Source organism: Pseudorasbora parva, chromosome 14, assembly GCF_024679245.1.
Source record: "Pseudorasbora parva isolate DD20220531a chromosome 14, ASM2467924v1, whole genome shotgun sequence".
NCBI classification, from domain to species: domain Eukaryota; kingdom Metazoa; phylum Chordata; class Actinopteri; order Cypriniformes; family Gobionidae; genus Pseudorasbora; species Pseudorasbora parva.
In genome coordinates this window covers 18,898,175-18,917,522 of record NC_090185.1, presented here as the reverse complement: position 1 = coordinate 18,917,522, position 19,348 = coordinate 18,898,175, and the positions used below count along the sequence as shown (strand labels likewise).

The 19,348-nt window shown below is 37.7% G+C and overlaps 1 protein-coding gene across 1 annotated transcript in view; it reads left to right on the top strand.

Moving 5' to 3' along the window:
* Positions 1-19,348, top strand: part of si:ch211-246m6.5 (von Willebrand factor D and EGF domain-containing protein) — a 75,829-nt gene that overhangs the window by 8,942 nt on the left and 47,539 nt on the right. Inside the window, exons 2-12 of the mRNA XM_067415748.1 lie at positions 868-1,052; positions 1,123-1,351; positions 7,012-7,077; positions 7,157-7,389; positions 9,913-10,002; positions 10,202-10,343; positions 10,641-10,858; positions 13,365-13,438; positions 15,239-15,515; positions 16,196-16,398; positions 17,113-18,065. Of these exons, the coding sequence (XP_067271849.1) occupies positions 868-1,052; positions 1,123-1,351; positions 7,012-7,077; positions 7,157-7,389; positions 9,913-10,002; positions 10,202-10,343; positions 10,641-10,858; positions 13,365-13,438; positions 15,239-15,515; positions 16,196-16,398; positions 17,113-18,065 (2,670 nt within the window). The remainder of the gene's footprint in view (positions 1-867; positions 1,053-1,122; positions 1,352-7,011; positions 7,078-7,156; positions 7,390-9,912; positions 10,003-10,201; positions 10,344-10,640; positions 10,859-13,364; positions 13,439-15,238; positions 15,516-16,195; positions 16,399-17,112; positions 18,066-19,348) is intronic.

Below are 19,348 nucleotides of genomic sequence, written 5' to 3'. Positions count from 1 at the left end.
TTTGTTGTGCTTAGCTGTCAGTTGTGGGTTTTTTTTAGCTTTGCTTTTAACAGTTTTTTGTTGCTCTGCTTTTTTCTTTTTGTTTTGTTGTGCTTTGCTGTCGAATTTAGTTGTGTTACTTTGCTGATATTATTACCAGGTGAAAGTCCTTTGTATTGTCTAAAGTCTACATTTTCCCACTAGTCTGTTTTGTCTATAATGTCTGCTATCTGCCCTGTCTCAGCTTCCATTATACCATAGCAGAGATGCCATGACAGCCAGTCCAAACTTTCTATTAGCATGTTCAGGTGGAGCATTATAGGATTACCAGTGTTCAAGGGGCCTCAGGCATCCTTATACGAAAAGCGAGACAGGGTCTGTCGCTCTCCCTTACCAGTCTAATTAGCCGAGATGGTGACATCTGACCCACTTTGGCTCTGAGATACCGGAAGGAGAAGGGTTGAGGTGTTACAGATGTGCTGTCTGAAGAAATGGAAAGGGATTAAAAAGGTTTTAGACTGAAAGTCACACGTCTATTCTTGTCTCTCTGTTTTGCCGTGAGACCCGGACACACGTCACCAATTTCGCTGACCTTTGTGGCGTAAAGTTATGAGCAAGAAAAAGGGGGTCAGATAAAGGTGTGTTATTTTTACCCCGGTTAAATGTCTGCCACTGAGGAGGTCACGCTAACCCCCATTTGGGTTTTAATGAACCTGAGTGACGTTTTCAAGCCACTGTAATGACACAGTTTTCGACCTTCTCCTTCGCTGTCATCTGAGCGCTGACCTTTGTCTTTGCCGAAAGGTTGTTTTAAACTCTTTTATGAATATAAAAGGTTGTAATTCAGGAACGCGGGCCTTTGTTTGATGGTGTCCTTGGTTCTTCCAGCTCCAGAGTGCTATCCCGGCGGATACAGGACCTTGAGGAACGCATATCGTAGCGTCGACTTCGACTCTACTGAACTTCAGAACACAGCAATACAGGATCTTATCTGTGACCATTCGCTGCCGCCCGGATGGTACCGATTTTCCATAAACAACAAACCTGCAGAGATGCCGACCCGCTGCGTGGAGGTGAGGTGTCCCAGATCAGTTCTGACCAGTTTCCAAACCGCAGTGTCTTGATCTCTGTCTCTTTTTGCAGATGAACCGCTGTGGTACGCAGGCTCCAGTGTGGTTGTCTCTTAAGGACAGCTCTCTTCCGAGGCCGGGAGAGGTCAAGCAGCTCTCGGCCTGTGCCACGTGGCAGTTCTTCCATGGAAGCACCAAAGACTGCTGCCTTTTCCGCATCCCTATCTCGGTCCGGAACTGTGGCGAGTTCCTGCTGTACTTCCTGCAGCCGACACAAGGTTGCATGGGATACTGTGCGGAAGGTACAATTATATGACTTGTTTTTAATACTTTGCAAATACTAAAACGTATATGAAAACGTATATATAATATGTATACATTTTTTATTTTATTTTTATTTATGCAAAAAAAAACCAAATAAATCATTTTTATTAATTTTTTTTATTAATTTTTTTTTAAAATTTAATAGTATAAACAGGAAGTTCTGTGCATCATAGAACTAATCTTCTGGCAAAAAAAAAAAAAAAGATATATTAAAAAGATAGATTGATATTAATCAATCAATTTATTTAATAAAAAAAAATCTAATTTATTTAATAAAAACAATTTATATGTTACATTTTGTAGTATACATATTTTTTTTATGACAGATTGGCCAAATGTACATTGTATGGAACATTTATTTTAGAGGTTTGTTTTAAAGGGGTCATATAATGGCATTTTTGTACAAGTTAATATGATTATTTAGTGTCTAAATTAAAACTTTGTAATATACTTAAAAATTAAAAATTCTATTTAGTATTCTAAGAAATCACTAATTTAACCTGTTAAAAAACGGCTCTTTTTTCAGCAAGCCGTTTCTGTGCATGTGCCTTTTATGCTAATGGGCTTTGCTCACCCCGTCCCTCTGTACTGTGGGGGCTTTGAGTGTGAAGCGGTGCTTAGACAACAGGAGAAAGTTCATTATTACTCCCAAGAACAGAACACCACAATCCCTTAGACGCCATTCTGCTCCAGCATATCCATAATGGCGGACGACAGCTTCAGCTCACTCAGGGCGGGTCTGAACCAAGCCTGCAGTATCCCTCTCAGATACTGAAGCTTTCGCGCCTCAATCGCCCCCCGGTGACCGGTCCCAGTATAGCCACCCCTCATTTTTTCTAATGGACGCGAGGCAAACTAAACAATAAAATTACACTTCAAATATTTTTTCCCCAAAGTTTGTTTATGTCATTGAAGGTAGTTATGATCACGATGATTTAATTTCAAATGTTTGTTTGTTAAAATAAGTTTAGTTTTAGTTAGTTATCTGATGCTATAAAAACAGGGGGGGGGGGGGGGGTGACGTCATGATTGACAGCTGAGATTGACGTCTTCTCTGAGTGAAGTTGTCACTGAGGCACTAACAGACTTTTTTCTGAATTTTTGGGAGCAGATTGGAGCTTTGGCTTTAATTTCTACATTTCCATAACTGTTTATTTCACACCAACATAATCAATTGTTCTGCATCTGCGAGAGTGTGGGCGGGCTTTTGATATCGCGACTGTACTTCCTGCTCTACTTCCTGCTCTCTACTGCACAACTCCGGTCCCGAAATCGCTACTGCGCAGACTCGGTCCCAAGATGTCAGCGCCGTGCAGGCCGCCTGAAAGCTTCAAATCTGGCAAGCAGAAACGGATGATGTCGAGTCGTCCATTTTTTTTTGCGGTCTATGGTCTGAACTGAAACGCTGCTGTCAGTCAACAGTCGTGGGAGCGGTGTCCGATCACACATCGAACGGCTTGATTTCAGACAGGTGAAAACATATAAGGAGATTTAAAAAAAACACTTGATGAATTTTTATCATTATAGGATGGTTGTACTACCAACACACATTGCTGTATAATCAACTTGTAAAAGTGCATGTACCATTATATGACCCTTTTAAATTATATTATTTTCAAGAGTTATTTCGTTAGATTTTTAAAAATATATTTATACATTATAATATTTGTTTTAATATTGATTATTTCTTCGCACTTTATTTCTCCCTAAAAAAGGGACTGTGGTATAGCACTATGGTATTGCAACAAATACAACCATGATATATATCATGGTATAGTATCATTATTTGTCTCTCATTTCAATGAGAATTTGGGGTGAAAATAATTTAGAAAGACATGAAAATAATGTAAAACTAGGAAAGTAATGAACCTAATAAAAAGTGTTTCATTGTTGTTATGTAATATAACATTTCAGATTTCATAGTGAAACCACAAATGTAATGTTTGGAGTAAAAAGGCAGAATTAAATGCTAATCCATCTCAATTTAACTTACCCTTACGCAACAAAAATATATTTCTCAATATATTAGTTGACAATATATTTCTCAATATATTAGTTGACAATATATTTCATGTGTCTCCATATATTGTGAAATTTACATGGTAATATATCATGATATATTATATAATAATATATTATATATGCAAGTTATATATTGCAATATATGGGACAATACTGCAATTATTGCCGTTTTCATATATTGAATAAATACATATCATTATACTATTCAATATATTGCTATGTATATTGAAATATATCCTACAATATATGAAATTATATATTGGAAGAGTCATTGTATATATGTAAATATATATGTAAAATTATATGAGATAATATACCTCAATGTACTGGATAATATAATCAGATTTATATGGGAACATATGTCTTAAATATATTGATTTATATTACATAGTATAACATCATATATATTGTATACATGGTAAATATGAAATAATCTAATGTACACTGTCTGTCATATATTTTAAAATATAACAGATTAAAATATAATATAGAAATTAGGGCCGTGACTCGATTAAAAAAATTAATCTAATTAATTAGAGGCTTTGTAATTAATTAATCGCATTTTAATTGCATATAAATATTTGACCTGAGAACAATGAGAAGTAATTTTTCACATGTATTTTTAGTATACCATTGAATAATGACTGAATACATAAGCTTAATCAACAAAATATTGTTTATTTATTTCAGTCCAGCAGACCAGTGCATGTTTGCCAGTTTAGCAAAAGCATTTTTGTGATATTTGAGGCTCAATGTGCTGCGGTGATACGCAAATTCCTTGTTGTATAGCTTGCACACAACCATGCTGTTGACGACGCTTCCATTCTTTCGTTTTTTAAAACAAACTTTCCCATCCATGGGGCCGAGCAAAGCAGTCTCATCAGCTTCTTCGTTCCATAGCTTCGTTCATGTTCACATGGTTCGTTGTTGTCGTGACTCCGGAGCGCTAGTTGGTGTTCCAGTATAATTGGTCCGTCGAAACTCATTCATTGAAAAACGTTCCGCGGTGCAAAAATAAGTGTGGTAAAAAAATTTTTTTTTTGCGTAATTAATTAACGCTTTAAAGTCACGTAATTACCGCGTTAAAGTCACGTAATCAATTAATCTTAATTAACGCGTTAAAGTCCCGGCCCTAATAGTCCTGCATGGTGCTGCAGCGATCCCCATCGTTTGAATCATCATGAAGAAGACCCATCATCTGGTCTTCAGCTGTCGTGCCTCGGCGATGTCATCGGGACACTGCTGCTGGGAGAAATCTGAAACATGGAGTGGACCACAGTGTGCTGCGGAGCTAACAGTGTGCTGCGGAGCTAACAGTGTGCTGCGGAGCTATAGGAGACTTCCACCATCAGCTGTTTTCTGTCCACCATCAGCTCTGTTTCTGTTCACCATCAGCTCTGTTTCTGTTCACCATCAGCTCTGTTTCTGTTCACCATCAGCTCTGTTTCTGTTCACCATCAGCTCTGTTTCTGTTCACCATCAGCTCTGTTTCTGTTCACCATCAGCTCTGTTTCTGTTCTGTTTTCTGTGTTGGTTGATTGTTTGTAGTATTCTATATTTTTACTTGTTATTCATTTTTTGTTGTTATTTCCCCCCCCCCCCCCCTTTGTTGCACTTTGAGATTCTTCGGAATGAAAAGTGCATTATAAATAAAATCTATTATTATTATTATTATTAATAGAAATATTTTCTAAATATAGAAAATATATTGAATGTCATGCACCATCTGATTTGGGCTATTGTTAATCAACCTCTGTAAACATATGCAGGAGCTTGCTTAACTCACAAAAAATACTTTTTTTCAATAAACATACATGAAATAATTCAGTTTTGTTTGTATATCAATGTATTTTAATATATGAATCAATATATAGCAATAGGTTGTCCATCCATATATTGCTATATATTTTCAAATATATGAGGAAGTTTCTGATACATTGAAATATATTTTCTAATGTATTGCAATATAAATTCTAGTATATTGCAATATATTTTTGTTTCGTAAGGGTAGTGACATAATTTCCCTGTAACAGACTAAAATAGTTAATCTGTAAATGTTGCTAAAGGCCGGAGAGATAACACCATCTAATTTCAGTATGGATGATCAATATCTATCTCTTTCTGGCCTTGTTTCCTTTCTTCATCTTTCATTCTCAAACATCTCTTAGATCCATATAAATGATTGTATCATCAACCGTGTGCAGTATTCAGGTCACTTTTAGTTTGGGATCGATTTCTGTTGACTGAAGTTTTGCAGTGGAGCAAATCAGATTATGCTACTGGATACATGTAGCAATATTTCACATATTTATGACACTTCCATGACAGCTAGAGGAAGAAGGAAATTGTTTGGGTTTTAAAGTTTTGGCAAGCGATAAAAGTGCTTCGTTTCATAGCACGATGTGTTGTTTGAGCTGAGATATCAGACTGATCTTCTGCCACAAAATGAAGGCCAAAATAAAGGATTCGTTTTTTTATTTATTTATAAATGGGAAGTGTTGTGCATCATTGGGCTAATCTTTTGTAATTAATTACAAAATAGTTATAAATAAATAAATTCACTATTTAAATGTGCACTATGTAACTTTTCCGTCCACTAGAGGTTGCCTATTCAAAACAATGGTGTAGTCTGATGATGCCAAGTTTGAGCTCAGAATCTTGGGACATGTGGTAAAAGCGCCTAATTTTTGGGGGGATTATAACAGCTTACACAACATATACTTACATGTTTATCATTTTTAGCAGTGTGACTTTAAAGGGTTTCCTGTAAAATGACACCAACATTTTGAACCTAGACCACTGTATGTGTGTATGGGAGGCTTTTCAATTTGGGTAGGCCAAATAGGCACCAGAGTAATTTAGTGTAAATACATTACTTTGTGTAAAACAAATGCCAAAGTCATATTTCCGGAAAGTAGAGACTCTAAGCTTTCAAATGGTACCACATATGACATCATAGCTCCTCCAGAGACATTTAAAATGGACATGACGATGTCATTCCCGTCCCTTCATTCCAACCCTTTATCTGAAATTATCCATTTTTACGGCGTGGCTCCTTTAAGGCTTGTCGGTAAACGCCCACTGTTATGGCTAATGTCATTGCATAGAAAATCGTATAATCACGGTATCTCAACGTGTTTTGAAAACATCCATAAGACACTTAATTTACAGACAAAGCATTAGGAAATCATACACTTACGTTTTTGCTCTTCCATCCTGTTGTCGGCAGAAACTGAAGGCGCACCTATATACTGTATTTAGTGTACACATTGGGTGATATTTGCTTTTGACGTGACACGGCGCTCACATGCCATTTAGCCATTTATCGGCTAAACGGCAGTGGGCGGTGCCTATGGCGCGATGGGGAATAACTATCCGTCGATGTCTTGATTGGGAGGCCATCGTATGCAAATATATTTGTCTGTGTGACATCACAGATCCCACAATGTCAAAACGAGCTGTTTTTGGAGCTTGATTAAATAAACCTCTTATATGTCAAAAGATCAAGGCAAATTTGATTTCTCATGCCGTGCCTCTTTAAATATGTATTTATTTGTGTTTGTTTTGGAGTATAAACAGGAAGTGATATGACTAAAAATGTTTTTTGTGTTGTTAGTTGCTTCACAATACACAGCTAAATCCTGTCCCCCCGGTGAAACCGAAGTTAACGGTGTATGTAAGGGTAAGTTAATTTTATTTTTATTTATTACATCCCTGTATTTATATTTCATCTCATGTCCTTGTTGTTCTCCTCTGTGAAGCAAACATCCCCTCACTACCTTCAAAACCCCTGGTGACCCCAGAGCTGGTCGGCAGCAGCGTCCACCTCCGATGCTCCTTCACTGGGGTGACGTCCATGTGGCCGGTGGGGTATCAGGTGGTGTGGGCGAGATACTCCTCTAACACCATGAAGGTGGAGATCAGACGAGACACAACGAATCGACTGTATTCACTGGTCGAGATGGACGGAGTTCACTTCAGACTGGGAGAAACGGTAAGAGAAACGTTTTAGAATGTGGTTTTAATGTAAAATGTAATTTAGAAAGTCAAATGTTGCTTAGGATGTTTTTAGAAAGATAAAAAAGGCAACAGTGTTCAGTAAATTGCTCTAAAATAGTCCAGTGTTACGCAACAATGTCGTAGGCTTAGTAGCCCCGCCCACATTCAAATCTTATTGGTCCAAAATCCCTGTTTGCATATTAAACATCATATGCGTTCTGATTGGCTGTGATTTTGTTGCTTCAAACTGCATTTTAATTTTAAGATGAGGCAATAGTTATGTTTCTGTTTCTGTTTGTGAATTTGTTTTAAATGAAAAACAACATCAACAAATGGCTATCCACCTGTCACCACGTGACCACGCCCTTAATTATGCAAACCTTTAAGGCTTTATATTGTCTTTAAGGGCAAAATTAGCCATATAGACCAAAACCAAAATTTGTACCAGATTGTAAATGTTTTTTTTCTGCTGTAAAGTTGGGCATTTTAACATGGTCTCAATGAGATTCTGCTCCCTTCAGGAGGCTGTCCCTAGTGGCCAGTCGAGGAATTGCAGTTTAAATTACTTCCATATTGGCTTCAACAGAAACTGGGGAGTTTGTTGCTTGCCTAAAACGCATATGAAGTGTCATTTGGGACAGGGCCTAAATCCTTTGTTTCGCAAAGAAAAACTTAGATGACTTTCCCTCAACACTAGATGTGTTTGGATAAGTGGACTAACCAGCAGACCAATCGTATCGCACAGCATCTCAAATATCGGTTTGATCATTCTGAAATGCCTGAGCAAAAGGAAACATAGAAATGGAATGGAAACATATCTATTAAAAATTATGAACAAGGTTTTAAATGTAAACTCTAAATTCATGTTTGCATCTATAGCTGTTACAATAGTCATTTTTGTGGTAGAAATATGAGTGAATTGTGTAAGATTTGGGGTATGTCTGGTCCACCAGTCTTAAAACGCCATCATTGTCTTCTTTTGAAACCTTTTTTTTTTTTTCCTTTTGGCGTAATGCTATCCAGACAGCCGTTAAACTCTCTCCTCGCCAGACCAAGAAAGGAAAGGGTCTTTTGTGAGGGTCGTATTTAGTCATAATGCTCTTTGACCTCTCGTATTAGTTCAGAAAGGGTTCCAGCGGAAGTGAGATCGGGTCAAGAAAGAGTAAAGGTCAATGGAGGCCACGTGCATACAAACCATAAATAACAGCGAGGCGGAACGTTGGTTTTGATTTCATTCCGATTTGTTTGCTCTGACGTGACGTTTGAAGGAGGTTTGAAGAGTTTGAGATGTGCTCCGCTACCTGTGGTCATGATAAATCCCATGTGCTTTTACATCACAGAGGCCCCCGTTCATGAAACGCCATCATTCTGGTTTGGGTTTTGAGGTTCTTTTAAACATGTGTCACAGCTGGGCTTAGTCAAACACACACGCATACACACACCTTGAGCCCTCCAGAATTCCCATATACAGGCAAAACAGACCTGAAATCCTTCATACATACAGGAAAGGACATTCAAGCAAACATAGTTCGTTTCAGTGCCATATATGGAGTTAAATGGCATGTAAATGTTTCTGGCATCAATTAATGCATTACGAAACAAAAATGTCTTTGAATTTTTGCCCGCTGGGTTTTTTTTATTGTTATTTGTTTATGTAATTAATGGTTCTGTGTGTGTTTTATACACACACTATATAATATATATATATATATATATATATATATATATATATATATATATATATATATATATATATATATATATATATATATATATACATATATATATATATATATATATATATAATTTTTTTTATTTTTTTATTAATTAATTAATTATTTTTTAAGAATATAGCCTTGCTAACATGGCATTAAAACAAATGTATTTAAATATAATATGCGATTACATTTTATTATTCATTTTTATCATTTTTGTATTTAATGCCATAATTAAAAAAAACAAAACAATTATGCCATGTGGCCATTTTAATGGCTATATTCCCATATATTAATTAAATTATTTCATTATAAAAAGTACAAGTATATAAAAGTGCAATAAATGTTTTTGTAATGAATGGTTGTATATTGCATTTTTTTAATAATTAATTTATTATATTTTTCATTTATTTTTACTACAAATATAGACCTGCTAACATGGAATAAAAACAAATAAATTTAAACATATGCCATTACATATTATTTATTATTATTTTGTTATGTATATATATATATATATATATATATATATATATATATATATATATATATATATATATATATATATATATATATATATATATATTATATATATTATGATTAATATATATTATATATATTAGTGCATGATGTGAACATGCCATTGAAATAAATGTTTCATTATTTAAATTATTTTAAGTATTTTTATAAATATCATTAAAATAATTGAATAATAAAAATACAACAAAAATGATTTATTATTGATTTCTATATTGGTAGCACTATAGCGCATGACCTTCATCACAGTCTGGTTTGATTGACAGTTCTCCTGCAGCGTCTCCACTTTCCTGTTAAACTCCTCCAGCTCGCAGTCGGCGTCTAAAGAGAGCGCTGGGTTTTTCGCAGGAATTAAGGTAAATCCGGTTATATCTAATTCTTTATAATTATGATGGATCATGCATCATGCATAACGCTTGGATCCATAATTACTGGCTAAATACACATTGCAACATTGCAAATACTATGTTGGATAATTATCCATGCCTAACAGAGCTGTAAGATCATGTTTGAGTTACACTGGCTTCGGCCAACCGTCAAACACTTTTTCTGCAGTTTGTTCCAGATGTCCTCCACATCCGTGAGGACGCTAAAAAGCACGTTTTGACCGTACACAGCACAGTCCCTATTCCCTGCCATGGGTTTGAGCACAGCCGCCGTTGCAAAGTGTCTCTTGCTCTCAGCGTACATGAATCAGGTGTGTGTATATTAGTATGTTGGTCACTTACAAACTTGTCTTTAAAAAGATAAAAAGGGAAAGTTCACCCAAAAAGGAAAATTCTGTCATTTACTCGCCTTCAAGTTGTTCCAAACCTGTATAAATATATTTGTTCTGCTGTACACAAAGGAAGATATTTGGAAGGATGTATTGATTCAAATATGTACGAAGCTAAAAGGTTTTAAAAATGACCTGATGTGCATGAGTTATCCTTTTCCTTTCAAGAACATTTTGTCTTCTGACGTTCTACTGATAATCTCTGTCTGAATGTCTCAGACAATGTTGTCATAGAGGTTTCAAACGTGGCCTTATCATCCTGCTCGGTCGAGCTGCTGTCCCAGCCCTGTCGAAACAACGTCTGTGCTCAGGGTACCGTGACTCTCACCGCTGTTACTGATTTCACCCGGGACGGGAACCGGGCCAGCTTCCTTTCCACTCAGTCCGCCGAAGGCAGCCCTCGCCTCTGGAGAGGTTACAGCCCTCCTGCACTGAAGGTTAGCGAGACTTTAGCATGCATCTCAAAATGTAATATTAGTTGCTTGAGTGGTTTTGCACTTAATTATTATTATCTTTAATTTAATAAGACAAACACAAAGTACTCTTTGAAATGCCCTTCAGGACAATGAAGTGTTTGAGATTACAATATATTTACATCTGTAATGTTTTCTGGGGGACTTATCATAGACTTTTCTTAGTTTTTTACAACTTGACCCTTGATGAACTCCCGTATTTTAATGCTTCTTTTCACCTAAAAAAATTACATCCTTCCTCTGTGTTTTTGTCTCATTCTCTAGTACAAATATCTAAACGCTCTTCCATCAAAATACATTTACTACAAAAGAAGATATTAAGGGCCAGGTTTGGGAGTGGACAGTTCTGCACGTGATCTACTGACAGGCAAATGACAGGCAAATTAAAGCTATACTATGTCACTTTTCCGTCCGCTGGAGGTCGCCTATTTAAAATAAAAGCGAAGTTTGATGATGCCAAGTTTGAGCGCAGAATCTTGGGACATGTGGCTTCACAAATTGTTGGAAACATTTGGGACATTATAAGAACTCAACTGAATGGGGCCGTAGTCCTGACTGTAGTTTTTTAACACCAAAAGAGAGTTCGTGCTGGCGCAAGCTGTTAGTAAATCTGGCTCTAGGTCTTGTTTTCGGTATCAAAATAAATACAATTTATGCTTTTAATAAGACAAAATGTGTGCCTGTGGGGTAATAATCTTATTTTCTCTTATTTATTTCTGACCCCATTAGCAATTATTTGTCTTAAATCTTGCGTATTTTTTTTTTTACAAATCTTCCAAAAACAAATCAGATGCCAGATTTCCCACTTTTTACTCCACTACATTTCTATCTAGGTGGAAAGTTGTTTTCTCTTTAGCAACTTTGAAAGACGGGAGGATGATTATTTCCATCTTTAAAAGTTTTTTTGTTGTTATTGTTTCAGACAGTCTGTCGAGAATCACTCTTATAGGGTCATATACATTTTCCCAACTTTTTTTGAACACTGATCCACCAGTTCATAGCAAAATGGAAGAAGATGGTTCTTAGGCACAAGTGTGTGCACCCATAGACATACTTTAAAAAGTATGTTTCAGTTTAAAAAAAAAAAAATCAAGATTAGTATAGTTGGCATACACTTGGTGCATGTCTTATAAAATATAAAAAATATAAACATCTGTGAGAAAGAGAAGAGCAAAGTTGGGAGAATATCAGAAGTGTATCAGTGTATTGGATCCGTGCATTCGGCCTTAAAGTGACAGCAGCTTTGTAAAGAGCTTTGTAACTTATATACAAGTATTTAAATTAGTTTAAGTTAGTCATATGCTAGTACGTCAGATGGAGCATCACTGAATGACTCACACCATGATGACACTGTGCATTTATACAACAATAATAAAATAATGCATTGGCATAAAAAAGGAAATTTACTTTAATACTTAAGTACTTTTGAAAACAATACTTCTGTACTTTTACTTGAGTAAAAATTAGTTTTTACAACTTTCATTTGTAAAGGAGTAATATTTGACTAGTAGTACTTTTACTTTTACTCAAGTAATAGAGTTGTGTACTTTTTCCACCTCTGGGGTTTAAAGACAAGTGAAAATGTGTGCTTTAAAAGGTGTGGACATTTTTGCAGCTGATCTTATTGCTATGCGTTTGTAGGATTTTTCCCCTTTCGGGTGCAAATTTTAATGGGAGAATTTTTTTAATGAATCACACATAGTGCTTTACTAAGGTTTGTGCTAGTCAATATTCTAGTATTTGCACCATTTGCCACCACAGAAAGCATGTCTTAAACCAGACGTTAATTCGTGCTGCTCTTGGTAGATTGCGCAGCTCATTATGGAAATTTTAACTCCCTTCGACGTTTTTCTTCTCAAGTAAATGTATTTTGCTTTAAGAAAGTTGATATAATTTTACTGGAAAACAAGACAAATACAGAGTAAACAAATCATTTTTGCAGTGTAGAAGTAAAAATAGTAGTGTTGTGCCCTAGTGTTAGCTTTTTTCTTGTAACCCTCCAGATTTGAAGTATACGGTAACTCGACCTTACAGCTTTCATAATTGACCCCTGCTGAAAGAAAGAAAGAGCCTCTAATAAGCCACACACCGAAAGGACAGACAAGAATGCGGTAATTCAGAAGGAAAGAAACGTAAACACACATGGACCGCCAGTCTTCTTAAATAATGTGTCACCACCGGCCCCAGACCACCATCTGTGTTGTCTGTAAACATGAAAGCCGCTCAGCGCCCTTTAATAATGGGAAGAGACTGTATTCTTCGGAGTTATAATTAGGCTAGAGCCGGCATAGTTCCTCAATGATTATCCCCGTCAATGACATCTAAACTGCGAATGTTTTGAGAGCATAGCACCACTAAGTTAATTCCTTAGTGTTGTGAGTCTTTTTTGTATATAAGCTGTGGATTAATTTGCACTTCAAAAAGCTGTATGAATGCACCATTAACAATTTCTTCCTTTTTCTGCATGCAGATCACAGTTCAAGATGTTCCAACAGCGACCTGTTACTCACTGACTGACCCTCATATCATTACATTCGATGGCAGGTAAAATATTTAAAGTTTTTAGACAATACATGTTCTTTTTCTTGTAGCACGACTGATAGAGCATTGTGTTAACAATGCCAAGGTCGTAGGTTCAATTCCCAAGGAGCACAATGCATTTACTGAAAGCTTTTTATTTTGTCGTTGGCATTTTCTCTGGATGTTTTGAATTATTCTACATGCCTATGATTATTGTCACATTAGTCATGTGACTTTTACAATACAGATTCTCAAATGGTATATTTTCAGGTAATGAGGCAGGAATGTAAAGGTCATGTTGGATTTCAGATTTGTGTGGCTCGGAAAAAGCGGGATTTTATGAAAGTGTATCACAGTTCAAAATGTTCCAACAGCAACCTGTTACTCACTGACTGACCTTCACTTCGTTACATTTGTCGGCAAGTAAAATGTTTAGAAAGAGTTTTCAGAAGAAGAGTTCCTTTTTTTCTTGTAGCTCAATTGGTAAAGCATGCATTAAGTATTCCAGGGTTGTGGGTATGATTCCCAAGGTGCACAATTGATTTACTGAAGGCTTTTTATTTTTTCATTGGCATTTGTGCTGGATGTTTTGGATTATTCTACATTGTCTATGATTATTTTGACATAAGTCGTGTGACTTTTACAAGAACGATGTTCAAATGGTACATTCTCAGGTAATGAGGCAGGAACGTAAAGGTCACTTTGGATTTCAGATTTGTGTGGCTCAGATTTATCACTTGTACTCTTTGAATTTGTCTTGGTTAGACAAATCTTTATAAAAGGCTATAGCAGTTCAAGATATTCCAACAGCAACCTTTTACTCCCTGATTGATCCTCACTTCATTACATTTGATGGCAGGTAAAATATTTACGAGTTTTTAGACAATAGTTTCTTTTTTTTTGCTTGTAGATCAACTAGTAAAGCATTGCGCTACGAGCTAACAACGCAATTGTTGTGGGTTCGAGTCCAAAGAAACATTGAATTTACCCAACGCTTTTTATTTATTTCTTTGACATTTGCGCTGGACGTTTTAAATTGTTCTAGATAGCCTGTGACTATTTCAACACACAGTAAGTTTTGTGACTTTTACATGACAGATGCTCAAATGGTACATTTTCAGGTAATGAGGCAGGAATATAAAGGTCACTTTGAATTTCAGATTTGTGTGGCGCAGATTTAGCACTTGTACTCTTTGAATTCAGCCCAGAAGGAGGGATCTTTATGAAAGTGTTCGGGAACTGTCCTCATTAGTGAATATGTCCTTGACAGACGCCGGCCCTGTGCCACAATTTCCTCCAGTAGAGAGGCACACATGGCCGAATGGACAATAGATATGGATTTAAACATACACTATAGCTAGATGTATTGAGCAATGTGTGTTTACAGTGATGCCAAACGAATAGAGCAATAACCGCAAAGTGTCACAGTCGCCATCAAAGTAAATGATGCTGAAGCTGTCCTGCAAAAATTACTGCCTCAGTTTCGCTCCTTCAATTTCTTGCTCTTACAGTTCTTTTTAAATAATCTCTTTCTTCCTGCCTCTCCCCCACTTTGCCATTACGTTCAAACAGTCCTCTGAGATGTTGTATTCAGCTGCTGCCTTGTATTTGAAGGTTTTTAAAGTGCAAACTGAGGTTTCTGAATTTCATCTGTTTTAATCAAGAATTTTTAGCACAGCAAAACAGAACCGAAAAAGATAACTATCAAATTTAGGAGCAATACTGGATGCAGCTGGATATATCTATCCATGCAATGTTTCACATCCCCAATATTTACTTTGACAAAATTGAATGCAAGTACTAATCAGTTGTTGTTCCACCCAGGCGCTATGAGAACCAGGAAACGGGCACATTTTTGCTTTATAAGAGCACAAAACGCGAGTTCGAGGTCCACACGAGGCAGTGGGATTGTGGGAGCCGACATTACCCTGTGGCGTGTACCTGCGGCTTGGCTGCTCGAGAGGGCAACGAGGTTGTGACCTTTGACATGTGCAACGGGCAGCTACAGGAAACACGCCCGCACTTGTCCGTCAAGGCCTTGGGACCATCCGTGACCAGTCGGGTTAAGATCCACGAGACGCATCAAGGGAAGAAAGTCACGGTACGGTTACATTCCAGTGCTGTGTTAGCTGATAATATTGAATTAACTATAGGTTAATTGGATAGGTTTTAAAAATAAGAAACGTAAACTTGCGCTGCAGTGAAAATTCAGACAAAACAATCCCATCAAAAGAAAGATTTTGAAGCAAAACTATCACAGCTCACAGTATTACATATAATAGATAGAGCGTATGATCCCTCATTGATATGCAAACTCAGGAAATCTCAGTCATGCTCACTGTGAAATGTATACAGTTCAAGTTCAGGACAGGCAGATTTTCAATTTCTTGGCAAAACTGTCTGAAAGGTAAACACAGATCTCATCTGTTTTGAAAAGAGGCCTTTTCCCTGCAAAAGGATTTTAACGTTCGGTCTCAACAGACCATCGGTCTGTCAGTGCAGCAGATGTTGTCATTGTTGCATTGTGACACAGTTTGAATGAGCAAGTGTTTTGTGATGGCTTAATTTATCTAGATTTGTAATATTCTGATGTAGACTCTTGACAAATCACCACTAATGTCTTCGCAAACAGCTGGCAGGGAAATGGGATCTTTTACTAACATGTGCATGAAGTTGGGGGTAAACTGTAGAGTATTTAAGGGTCTGCATGGCCTGGTTTTGGTTTAATGTTTAAGCGTTAAATATGTTCAAATTTAAGGGATTTTTATTTGACCCCTGCAGATCGTTTTTGCCTCAGGGGCATTTGTGCGAGCAGATGTCAGTGATTGGGGAATGAGCCTGTCCGTCAGGGCTCCAAGTCAGGACTTTAACGCCACCAGAGGACTGTGCGGGTTATTTGACCGGAACAGCCACAACGACCTCCATCAACCTGCAGGCACAAGCCACCGTGACAAAGACCTAGTGGAATTCATTGAGGGCTGGAGGTAATGCTTTTACAGTAACCATATAGTCTCGATTTCACAAGAACATATACTTAATTGATCTCTTGAGTTTAAGACAGGTAATAAATCTAGTCAGAACCAGAGCCGTCGTGAACTGGGCTACTAAGGTCCTCTAAGGCAGCAACTTCAACATTAACTCCAGTCCTGGAGAGCTAGTGCCCTGCAGACTTTAGTACCAATCCCAATTTAACCCACTTGTAATTCTGAACACCTCCCAGACAACAAAATATGGTACATGTGGATTCCACATGTTGCTGTCTGGGCTTAATTAGCTTGTTTGTTTTAGGGATAGAGCTAAACTCAGGACACTGGTCTTCCAGAACTAGAGTTAAAGAGCACTGCTTTAGGGTGAACCTCCAGATTTAACTGACGGGGCTGGTCCGAAATATTCTGGTAAGAACTAAGACACAAATATATGCAGAAATATGTAAGTTCCCAAGTTCAAAACTTCCGTAAAAGATGCCGAACAAGTCGGAGTATTTAGGAGACTTGTTCAGTTTCAGATTAGAGTTTGCATCACCATTTAACCTTGATTTGCTCGTTTTAATGTCAAATATAATTAAAGTAGAGGAAAGTCTCTAATCTAATGGGCTAACCTTTCTCGAACTCTAAATCCTCTTTTGACGCAGTGCTCGAGGGCTTAATTCAAAGGCTGATTTGAGACAGTCATATTTTTGTTTTATTTCTCCGTGTCAGGATCGCGCCTGGGGAGAGCCTGTTTGACAGCACGCCACCTGCCGTGGATGAGGAGATAAAGAGGAATTTCTGTGCTTGTCAAAAGGGATACAGTCTGTCCCTCCATTCAACACGCACCTCTGAAGGCCTATTAAACCCACCTCCCGTCTCTCGCTGCCTATCTCACGACGACACAGATTACATGTCCCTGTTCCCCTTCAAAGACGCCACTGCTGAGTACGCCGTTAAACCCATCTCTGCCCGTAACGTCCAGAAGCGGGAGACGTTGGTTGAAGTGTTAGAGTTTGCCAAGAAGAAAGGTGCTAAACTGAAGTCTCAGGTGTCCCAAGGTCAGGCAGACAACTCTCCTTCTGTAGAGAAGTTAGAATTTGACTCATTATTTAAAGTTGACGCTCCTCACTTGAATGAGCCTAAGGTGCCCTTACTAAGTTTAGGTGGAAGGCCTAAGAGACAAACCCTTGACTTTCTGCCCATTTACACTGTCCAGGCCCTAAGCCAGATCAACCTCGAAAGTTTTGCCTACTTCTTTCCAGATGACCACCGCTCTTCCAGCCGTCCAGCTGCCTACCCTTCCTGGCCGACACCTAGTGGCCTCACTTCTGTCAAAGCTTTGGAGGTCTGCCAATTGGCCTTGGCGAACTCAACTGTGGGCACGGTATGCAAGCGTCTGCTGGGTCGACGCCTGGAAGAAGCTGTGGATCTCTGCATCCTGGATCTTCAGTTGAAAGATGATTTGGCCTGGGAGGATGCACTCGTGCCCTTCCTGGAGAATGAATGTGAGAGAAAGTGGCTGGAGAACCGCACCCATCATTCTCAAGAAGCTTCCAGACCGTTGGCAGATATTGCAAAGGCCCTACGTTGTCCGAACTTCTGTAATGGGCACGGGCAATGTGAAGAATGGGGATGTCAGTGTTATCCAGGCTACAGCTTTTACGACTGCAGTCTCACCATCAGTAAGTGATTGTTTTGTCATCCATCTGTTGCTTCAAATGTGGTCCCCAGTGATCCTCGATTATCAGAAACACTCCAGGATTAATTTATGCAAAATATCCAATAAACAGCCATATGGGGTATTACAACATGCTGCAGGGGGTTTAAGGCCACAATTGTAGTTCAAAGTTGTCTTTGAAGTTTTGTTCAGGTGGCCTAGGGAAAGTCTACTTTTGTTCTCACTCTCAGTAGACATGATGGTGTCTCATCCATCAATCCTTTATTGAGCATTTGAACATTTTCCTCAAAGGAAGTGTGGTCCAAGAGCAGTTTTGTTAATCAGAGGTTGTTCATTCACAGCCCAGGCAACTTAATGCTAATGCTTAAATGTAATATAAATTAGTTATTGATGTTTGTTAAGCATCAACTTTAAGGTGTTTTTCCTAAAGTTTGGTAAAGTTTCTAAAATTTGATCTTGGAATAGTTTAATGAGAAATGTTTCAGTTCATGTCGAGATCTTTAGAATGTCTTTAGATCTGAGCATAGATTGTTGAAACTCTGGGGGAGACTCTTGAGATTATTAGGATCAGAAGAGCACCTCAGGAGAGGTTTCCTCTTCCAAATCCTTGCAATATCCCTTCCGGGTGAAATACAATGCACTGCTTTTTAAAGGAAATGATGAACAGATGATTTTTATTGCCTCCAAAAATAACACTAGAGCTTGAAGTTGCATGAATGACAGTTGAATGTGACAAATTCAGCAATTTATCATTGCCTTTACAGACATTGTTTTGTAAGTGGATGACTGATAGTGTGATATGGTGTTGTATCTCTATGGGTCAGTGCTTTCACTGCTCTTTTGGCCAAATGTGTGTGGGCTTGTGCCAATGTACAGGATTTTAATCAGTGTTCACCACAGCCCCCATTACCAGATGGTGACCAATTTGCCAGAGCATTTCTGTGGCATTAGATTTTTTTTTTTTCCTATGCCAACTCTTTTCATCAAGTATTTATTTTTAGTGTCTTGTTGATTGTGGTAAGCTTTCAGTTCCTTTTAATTATATTTGCTTTGGATGCTGTTGTTCTGTATTCCTTTTCTTCGCACTCTGCAAAGAATAATTTCCTACTCCCTCAAGCATGTCTTCAAAGAAACCGCAGATGGCTTGCGTTTGTGCAAGTGTGTTTTTTTTATTGATTATATGAATTATTTGAATTGATGTATGGAACTCCTTTCGAAATGGCAAAGACGTTGAGCGTGTCTATCGAATGATTGTTTCTGGCAATAGCGGCGGGGCTCAGGAGTGCC